At 34.9% G+C, this 10,815-nt stretch overlaps 1 protein-coding gene across 1 annotated transcript in view; it reads right to left on the reverse strand.

The window, feature by feature from the left end:
* PPP1R42 (protein phosphatase 1 regulatory subunit 42) overlaps positions 1 to 9,293 on the reverse strand; it is a 38,178-nt gene extending 28,885 nt beyond the window's left edge. The window contains 4 exon segments of the mRNA XM_059042634.1: positions 3,173 to 3,289; positions 5,398 to 5,536; positions 6,939 to 7,105; positions 9,165 to 9,293. Coding sequence (XP_058898617.1) covers positions 3,173 to 3,289; positions 5,398 to 5,536; positions 6,939 to 7,105; positions 9,165 to 9,293 — 552 coding nt within the window.
* Positions 9,294 to 10,815: the final 1,522 nt, after the last annotated feature.

Genomic DNA, 10,815 nt, shown 5'->3' on the forward strand with positions numbered 1-10,815 from the left:
AGCCTCTCTGGTTCAACTTCTTAACAAATTAAACCTGTCCCCTCTAACTTTGTTTTTAAGGTGTTTTGGCCTTTTAATTTTCCCTTCTCTTGTCCTTTATATACTGAAATTTCAGGTATGGGGAAGTATTTCATGAAAAGCCTGAAATTTCTCAATCCATAACAAGGAAAGAAGTTTCTAACAGGTATGTGGGGCTTTGGTTACAAGAAAAAACAATGCAAACACCTGTTAAATACTCTATTCTGAAATACGCAAAAAACACAGTTGACCAGACCTATCTAATCTCACTATTGCCAAATTCAGTGCATTTCTATTAACCTCTTATCTGCCCTCATGTCAGCCACTCAACAGCATTCAAGTCAAGTGGCCATTCCCTCTTCCTTAAACCTCCTTTTTCTCTTGTCTTCTACATCATTGACTCCTACTAGTGCCTTCTCATCTAAATGATCTCTAAATATTGGAGTGGCCTCATTTATTCTTTATCTTTGTCTGTCACCCAGTCCCATGACTCTAAATATCATTTAAATGCTGTTGACTCCCAAACTTTCCAATCTTGCTTTTCCTTTGAACTCCAGATGCCTACTTTACACGTGCATTTCAACATCGAATAGGCTTCTCAATAGAAGGAATTCTTTTATTCCTTCCCTTGTATCCCCCAACTTGTAAAGGCTACCACTGTCTCCTTAGTTCCTCACACAAAAACCTTGATTCTTCTTTTCTTTATTCCTACACATCCTACTAATCAGCAGATTCCATGAATTCAATCTAAATATACCTTCAATCCATCTACTCCTTTTTATCTCCAAGCAGCCATCTTCTCTTACTTAATCTTTGCTGTAGTCTCCCAACTGATCTCTTTGCTGTCATTCTTGTAACCCATTCTTCACATAGCTGATAGGGAAATCTTTAAAAAAATATAATCTTTTCAGTGACTTTCTGTTGCACTTAGAATATAGTCAGCTTCATGACCATGGCCTAAAAGGACCTTTATTCTAAGTGCAGTGACTTTCTGTTGCACTTAGAATATAGTCAACTTCATGACCATGGCCCCTATACCTTTCTTTCTAATCTCACGTTAACTTGGCCTTAGAGAATCATTGTAGGCAAAATAGCTTCGTTTTAATGTCATTCAGAAAAACTTCCTTTGGGAGTATTTATAGGCTAGCATTTTTGTCCTGTTACACTCTCCTTTTCTATTCAGAGTTTAAAGCATAATAGAATAAGTCTTTAAAAGTAATGACAATAACTGCATTGAATCTTGGTAATTATGATAATTAACAACTAACCAGATCTTTCAAGATATATTCATATATTCAGTACTCATTACTGAACATTTGCCAAGCATTGTGCTTAGAACCTGGCCTTCAAAAACATTTAGGGAAAATACTTATCTTGCAGATTTGGGAGACTGGATTTCTCCACCATTCTCTCCCCAGGAAAGGTGAGCTGCTGTCTTTATCCACTCTGTTCCCATTTCCCATGGGGTGAATGTTGAACACTGTGCACATCCCAGGTCCTCTCTACTTAATCAAATACCTAAACTGCAGGCTCTGTCACTTTGAATAGGATCACATATATAGTATACAGTATCTTATATAAGACTACTCATCTATCACAGTATGGATACAAATACTGTGAAATCATAGGAAAATTAAATAATTCTGATGAATACAAATGCCCAATGAAAAAGCATAGAAGAGCAGTCTAAAATTTAAAATATTTTGAATGCAGAATTTATCCCATGAACTTCTTAATTCCTTCATGTCGTAAGTTGAAATGACTAATTGAGTCATGCTTCCTTATTTCTTTTTATTTTAAATATCTACCATGATTGTTCAATGGCATTTTGAATATTTTGGGGAATTCATTTGTAGTAGAATGTTTCTTTTCATAATTATCTACTGCTTACAGTAGTTATGAGATGAGCCAGGTAATAGTCCTGAATTTGGAAACAAGACCAGGGATAACTTTTTTAGGGTCAGAGGATAGCTGTCTGAAAGTGGTTTTGAAATAAGAGCTCTGTTTATGGGAGAAAGAAGCCTGTTCTTCCTTCTATGGTCCTATGTAAAGAAATTATATCACAGGGCTTCCTTGATGGCACAGTGGTTAAGAATCAGCCTGCCAATGCAGGGGACACAGGTTCGAGCCCTGGTCCAGGAAGATCCCACGTGCCTCGGAGCAACTAAGCCCCTGTGCCGCAACTACTGAGCCTGCGTGCCACAATTACTGAAGCCTGTGCACCTAGAGCCCGTGCTCTGCAACAAGAGAAGCCACCACAATGAGAAGCCTGCACACCGCAATGAAGAGTAGCCCCCGCTTGCTGCAACTAGAGAAGAGCCCATACGCAGCAACAAAGACCCAACAAGCCAATAATAAATAATTTATTTATTTAAAAAAAAAAGGAAAGAAATTATATAATAGCCCACCCCATTGCCAAACCAGAAACTGTGAGGTTTTGGCAATGGTTCAGCTCACAGATGACTGTTTCCAGGAAGCCTTCCCTAGCCCCAGACTAAGTTAGTGATACCACAATACTTATGAAAACAGAATCACATTGTAGTCTTATCACTTGTTGACCATGGGTTTTTTAAAATCCCTGGGACTCTACTCTTTCTTCCTCTGTTCTTTCAATACATGGAGTAGTATAGTGCCTGGCAAATATGTAGGTGCCCAATACATGTTTGAATGAATGAGTAATTGAATGAATATGGCATGATATGGCATAACATGACATGAATATAGCTAGTGCAAATTAGAATAAATTAAAGATCCAGGTGTTCCCCAAGGTGGAGCAGCCGAGAGAAAGTTCAGGTCTAGTCACAGTTACTTGAAACTCATTCGTTGGGAGATCAGAGTTAAGGGGCAAGAAATCTAGTCTCCAGAGGGAAACATTTGATAGAAAAATAATATAGAGTGGAAAAAGTATATACTTCCTTCTCAAAGAAACATTTTTCTATTGGTGAGGGGTGGAGGCATTGGGGTGTGGAAGAGAAAAACCAGGTAAGACGCAGAATTATGCAAATAAATGCATTAAGAAGTAAAGATTCATAAACTAGTTTTAGGACAAATTCAGAATAGTTTTAAAAGTAAAACATTTTATAGTTATTTAGCAAAATAAGTATTTTTCAATCACAATTTCATGTAAATATTAAAAAATTTTCCTTTACCTTACCTTCACATGCAGAAGTTGGTTGTCAACTGCTATGAGCTGATTAAGATTCTCCAGTATTTCTAAGTCTCTTACGTCATCAATATTATTATTGCTGATATTCAATATAGAGAGGGATTTCTGTAAGAAAGGTAACTAAATTAGGGTTGATAAATAGTCTAATTAAATACTATATATAGAAACCATAAATCCTAATCTGTGAAAAATTAAAAATTTATCAGTTCAGGCTGTTTTGCTCTTTAGGCAAAAAAATAAAAATCCTTGGAGATTTTGTTTTTATGTCATATTTTTTTTCAGATGGAATTTTTAGAACTATAGTAATTGTAATGTAACTTACTATTTTTGTCTAAAGTTCCTTTGTAAGTCCAATTTTTCTCTTCCAAGATATAAGAGAAATTTATAGAAAGAAGCCAAGAAAGAAGCAAAGAGAGAAAAAAGATGTCCCAATAAGCAAATGATAACACAATATAGAAAAAATGCTTATTTCAGTTCAAGCAAAGTATCATTTTGTGTTAAATATCACTAAGATTAGGGAGAAATAATTTTTGTTTGTTTTGGGTTTCTTTTGGCCACACTGTTTGGCATGTGGGATCTTAGTTCCCAACCAGGGCTTGGACCCGCGTGCCATGCATTGGAAGCGTGGCGTCTAGCCACTGGACCGCCAGGGAAGTCCCTGGGAGAAATAGTTTTGTGGGTTTTTTTTTTTTTTTTTTGTGGTACGTGGGCCTCTCACTGTTGTGGCCTCTCCCGTTGCGGAGCACAGGCTCCGGACGCGCAGGCTCAGCGGCCATGGCTCACGGGCCCAGCTGCTCCGTGACATGTGGGATCTTCCCGGACCGGGGCACGAACCCGTGTCCCCTGCATCGGCAGGCGGATTCTCAACCACTGCGCCACCAGGGAAGCCCGAGATATAGTTTTTATCTTTATTTTTCTAAATAGGAAACATGACCAAGAATTGAAAGAATATCTGATTTTTATTTTTATCTCTATCTCTCCATATAGTTTTCTCTTAGTAATCCATATGTTCAGAAACCAGTTAAAATAATAATTATCTAATTAACAAGAAGTTCAACATCAGCCATTAATGAGGATGTAAATAAATATACAGTAGAGCAACACTAAATCAGAGCCATCTTAAAAATCTAAGGCCTGGGATTCTCTACCAAGATGGAGACTACCCACCCAGGTGTCCACACATAGCTAACCTTTAGAGAAGATACTTTCTGATACTTTTTAAGACCTGATGTACAGCTTAAAAAGTAAACCTTATATTTAGAATTTCAGAATCTGCTTGAATCTGCAAAAATGAGCAAGCAAAAACGTTTTTGGTGCTAATCTGTAATAAAACTATCCATCTCCAAAGTGGCATGAGTCTGCTTGGTTCAGCTGAGGTTGAGCTGAGACACAGTTGTTTCTGTGGGATAGTAGGGAGGGTAGGACAGAAATCAGATCACTCCTTTCTTTTCCAATTTATAGCACTACCCCTCAATTGTTATAAATTTCGTTAAAAAAACCTTCTATTGCCCTCTGTTTTGGGGCCCTCTAAAGTAAAACCAACGAAATCTGTTCCATTTACATCCCTTGCCCCAGAATTGAAAGTAGCATATCCTATCAAATCTCATTTTGAGTATTAGTAAAAGCCTCCACGGCACCCTCTGGCTCCCTGCTTCTCAACTCATTGTGACACCTCTATGTGATTTGACTGGTTGTCAGGTGACAGCTGGAACCTCATATCTCTGCTCCCAGTTCTACCTGCTTTGGATGAGGCAGAGCTGTACGTAATGCAACCTACAATCAAATCAGAATCTAGGGAGAAAATGACTTATCATTATAATGATTCTCTAGGTTGTTCAAATTTTTCCAAATAACTGTGCTTTCTTCTTTCCTTAGGCTTTTTCCCTAAAATTTAAAGTTTTGAGTCATCATGATCACACCAAGGTCAAAATAGGAGTGAGTTAACATCTGTATTAGAACTTCATACTTTATATAACCTTTTTTCTCATCCTTCTTTTGATCTTTCCAGTTACCCTAGGGGCAGGAATTATTTTTCCCATTTTATAGCTGCTGAGTCTCTGAGAAACTATGTAGGAAAAATTAGTTTTAGCTCTCAAATTCTCAACTGGCCATATAAACATGCAGAGCATGACAACGTCCAGATATACCTTCCTTTTTTCATTATAAGCATTGATCACTATATTCTTTGTCAGAATACTCAAGTGTGGCCTTACTGCCAGAGAATGAAGACTTCTTGGGTCAAACAGGAGCTTTTCTCCAAGGGGAAGCCTCTGACTCTCAACATGAAGCTCTCTTAGTCCTTCTAAGCCTTCTAAGCCTTCTATGACAGCAATGTAGTTGCCTCCCAGATATCTGCAAAATATAAACCATTTTTTAAAATTTATTTTTTTATACAGCAGGTTCTTATTAGTCATCCATTTTATACACATCAGTGTATACATGTCAATCCCAATCTCCCAGTTCAGCACACCACCTCCACCACCCCCCGTAAACGATTTTAAAATAGACATTCTGAGAGCACCATGGTCTAGAAGTGATAAAAACATAATAACAAAATCATGGAGCTATATGAAAATTATACAGTTGACCATTGAACATTGTTGGGGGGTGTGTGGTTAGGGGCGCTGACCTCCATGCAGTGGAAAATCTGCGTATAACTTATAGTGGGCACTCTGCATCTCTGGTTGCTTTGCATTTGCAGATTCCACCAACCATGGATCATGGCTCATGTAGTCCTGTGTTATTTACTATTGAAAAAAATCCATGTGTAAGTGGATCTGCACAGTTCAAACCTATGTTGGTCAAGGGTCAACTGTACGTGCAGAATGTTTTCTTTATACTGAATCAATGAAAAGTTTATTTATTTGATTCTTACACTTAATTAAGTCTGAGAAATGTTTATTTTTTTGAAGTGAGAGAAATAGTCCTGTCTACCAGTGCTTCTGTTGTGTTGAAGTGCATAAGAATCACCTGGGTCATAGGTTTAAAAATGAAGATGTCTGAGCTTAACCTCCAGAGATTCTGATTTGGTTACCTAGGTTGGAACCCAGCAATCTGCATTTTAATTGACATATAGTTGATTTACAATATTGTTTTAGTTTCAGGTGTACAGCAAAGTGATTCAGTTATATATATATATTTTTCAGATTATTTTTCCTGTATGGGTTATTATAAGATATTGAATATAATTCCCTGTGTTATATAGTAAAGCCTTGTTGCTGATTCGTTTTGTATAGCAATCTGAATTTTTAATAAGCGTCTACCACCCCACTTATTTTCCCCATTCTGAGGCCCTTGGCCTGCTTTTTGAGAAGCACTGATCGTTCCTCCAATCTGGGGAATTTGGATCCACTGGGCCTCATTGTTTAATTAAAATCATCATAGGCAGTAAATGCCTTTTACAATCAAATCTATATCAACGTTATCAGTTCTATGACCCTGCCTTTTTGAGATGTGTGATTCTAAAAGGCACAGAACTCATTTGCGTTCGGTGGAACCTTTTTTCACCAGTTGAGCCTAAATAAGCAGGTTTCAGGTATGTATCCCTATAAGCCCTTGAGGCAACTCACCCTCCTTCAAAAGAAGTTATCAGGGTTTATAAAACACAAATTGTCAAGTATTACATGTATAACAATCTATTTAGTACTAATAATACTGCAAAAGAATAAAAATGAGGCAGATAAAGGAAATGCCTGCATGCAAAAATATTACTGTAATGATGACAATTACATTACTTTGAAATAAAAGCACTTACAGTTTTTCCAGTTTCTTTAATGACCCGAGGTTCTCTATACATGAAATACAATTGTTTTGTAGGTATAAGTGGGTCAGATTTGTGGCATAATTAAGGTTAGTGATTTGACTAATACAGTTATCATACAAATATAAAACACTAAGATTTTTGCAAAGAGAGAGGTCTTCCTAAAAGAAAAATAAAAACAGGTGATACTTAATTTCTCCTGAAAACTTGTGTTTTTAAGAAAGTTTTTCACTTAATCATTCTATACATTTCATTAAGGTTAATATAAAATAACAGAATTCCTCTGTTCTTAACACAGTCAAAACGAGACTAGAATGATTAAAAATTAGTTCTAGGTTTTAGTATTCTGTAACCTTACCAATAAAATTGTGTTTGTTAAGAAAGATTTTCCCAGGGCAAGCAGTTTTCCTTGGAAGCAATTAGGCTCCTCTGGAAGTTGAAGCATCTAACAAATTATTGCTTCAACATTATGAATCAGGGCTTAATCTTTCTGTAGGATTGGAAATAAAACTGTTTTGGTTTATAATACTGAAAAACCACTGGAAGTCATCTAGATATTCAAGAACAATGGATTAATAAAGAAACTATGATAATGCTATTGAAGGGAATACCGTATAACCATTAATTATCCTTTAATTTCTTTAGTAATGTCTTGTAGATTTCATAATAAAATAAAAACAGTATATTCAACATGACCCATTATCGTAAAATTATATGAATACATGCCTAGAAAAAAGACTGAAAGGACATCACCTAAATGTTAATAGTGGTTTTCTCTGCACGGAAGGATTTCAAGTCAGTTTCTTTCTTTTTATATTTATTTTATATGTATTTATATGTGTTTTATAAATGAACACCACTTACTTTTGAGGTAAGAAAATAAAGGTATTTTAAAAAGTCTGTCATTTCTTGTGTGGTGGTAGAGTTAGTCTAGAGTAAGTAGGCGAGAGGTAAAGTGATATTCTGCTCAAAAATATCTCAGCTTTCATTAAGTCAACAAGATCTTTTAAAAATACAGCCACATCTTAGGAACCGGTTGAATTATTTTAACCAGTTTGCTTTCCTCCTAACAGAGGTTCTCCACACTGAAGGAGCACTGATTGTGAGGGGCCAAAAGTACATTAAATGGAAGCTCTCCCTAGAAAGCTGTCTGTGATGGTATGATGAGGCAGAGTTCTCTGGGCAATAAAAAGGAAACTTGAGGTTTGGGCAGTTAGGGAGAAGGCTCACCTGGAAACTGGAAAGGAATATAGAATGGGAGCTGAAGAAGGTCTCTGAAAAAAAAAAAAACCCGACTGTCTTAATTGACAATTTTGCCTGGAGCTTTTGTGTTTTTTTCATTCATTCATTCGTTCAGTAAATATTTATTAAAGCAGGTAATATGAGTCGGGCACTGTACTGGATAGGGGATTTAGAGTGATGTGAAAAAAAAAGACATGATCCCTGCCCTCATGTAGCTTATGCTTCCAAGAAAATTTTGCTTATCCATGGTCTTTAGCATTTTATTGTAGACGACGGATACCAATACAAATGGCCTAAAAGGGTTATTGCTGCCTTTAAAATTTCCCAAATTAAAGCCAAAAACTAGCTTAGCACAGAGAAAATTAGCTTAGCGCAGAGTATATATCCAAGTTAACATAATCTTGTCTGATGTAACTGACATGGTATAACCTACATTTATATGACCAGTCAAATTACGTGCAAAAAAGATGTCACTGTTCATGTTTTGAACATGATATATATATATATATATATATACATACATATATACATATATATACACACATATATATACATATACATATATACATATATATACATGATATATATATACATGTATATATACATGATATATACTTACATATAATTCTTAATATTTTGATATGTTAAAAATTCATATTCCAAGGCTTTGGAATTATCCAAAACTAATTATCTTTGAAATTATTTTCCAGCATATACTTCAAAATCTAGTTTGCTACACTATAAAGAATTTTAGGGGAACATATATATATTTAACACATATATTTAATAATTACAATGGTGTATTTTATAGAGGCTTAATTTTTAAAGTTTAACATCACAAGCAGGAAACTAAAATAAAAACATAATATAAAGCTGCCTAATCAAAATACAGTTAAAAAGAAGGTATGCCCTGATACCAGTTTCTAAACTTTACATTGTTAATTATATAAAAATAGGAAATAATTTCACAGTTCTTACAATTGCATCTATATTTTTGGCTGAAAAATTTATATGAGTTATTTTCTTCAGGTATTGTAAAGTGGTTTCTTCTTTTCGGGGTTTAAGATTGCTCCTTTTGGCAATTAGATCCAAGGTCAGTCGAACCATGATTTCTCTATAAATCAAACTCTTGGCAATAGCTCTCTTCTGGTACCATGTTAGGAAGCAGGTTTAGGTATTTTTTTATGCCCAACTTTCTAAAAATTAAAGAAAAAAAGGAGTATTATGTACATAGCAATTTAGGAAAAATTATTTTGACTCACTCTGTAATTTTCTTACATAAAACTATTTGATAAACTAATTCATAGACATTTTTAGGGATATTTAGGTTTTTTCTAAGTTTATAGCCTTAATTCTTTTCATAAAAAGATTTAAAACACCAAAATTGATTAAATCACCATACACATTCGCTTTTACTTTAAAATCTTTTCCTCTCCCTAGTGTTGACTTGTTATTGTGGGCATCTTTTAAAGGATTATTTTTCTCTCTTGGAGTTGAAAATGACCTCAGTATCATTTAGTGTTCTCACATGAAGAAACTAAGGCCCAGAGATCTGTCTCAAACCACCCAAGTTAGTGACAGTTGAAAATGAGACCAAGTGATCATATTTATTAGTCTCCGAAGTCAGAACACATGGTATGGAAACCTTAAGCATATTCACAGGACAGTGGTGAAAATACTTAAAAATGGAGCTGGCCTTGACATTTTATATTAGTACAACTGTAATCCAGAAAGAGGCAACATAATGCAGTGTTTCTCAACCCAGACTGCCTGGGTTCAAATTTTGGCTCCACTGTTCACTGGTTAGGCAATCTTGGGCATGTTACCTCAGGTTCTTATAAAAGTAGGATAATGGTACCTACTTGCAAGGGATATTGTGAGGATTACATGAGATAATCATGTACAGAGTACCTGGTACATAGGTCAGTAAACTTTTGCTGTCATTATGCTACAATTGTTTTGTTCACAGATAACTGTTCATTGTTTCACCTGGAATATATTAAGGCTGTTGAATAAGGAACACATGCTATTAATAAAATATTGCTTTATGTAAGATATCCATATGTAGTCCATAAGTTTGAGATAACCCATTGTTTTCAATCATCCAGAAAGTATAACTATTTAAGTGATAAATATCCCAGTTTCCCCAATTGCGTTTTATATTCTCTTATTCAATATGTAACCAAAAATACAGTTTAAAATTAAGCACTTTTACTCCAATATATCTGGAATTTCACCAACCAAACACCTCAATTTGTGTGGTATTCTGGACGTGAAATAAATGCTTAGGAGGAAAAAATGAATTCAGGGAAAGATAAATTTGTGTTCTTACACATTGGCATATTATATAAAATGCCCACAATAAAGTATTTTAAGATATAGAATGTATCCTTAGGTTCTTCAGAATGCAAGATATAATCTACAGAATAAAATTATGAAATCTTCATAGATTTTTGAAATTTCCATAAATTTGTTATTTTTATAACAAAAATTTAAGCTTATTGTTTACAGTGAAATTTCAAACATGACAAAATAATATTCTGAACAAAGTTTCTAGTTAAGTATAAGTAAATTTTCTTAATCTTACCTTAAAAATATTTCATGATAAAGAATAACACCACACCCATGA

This window comes from Kogia breviceps, chromosome 17, assembly GCF_026419965.1.
Source record: "Kogia breviceps isolate mKogBre1 chromosome 17, mKogBre1 haplotype 1, whole genome shotgun sequence".
NCBI lineage: Eukaryota > Metazoa > Chordata > Mammalia > Artiodactyla > Physeteridae > Kogia > Kogia breviceps.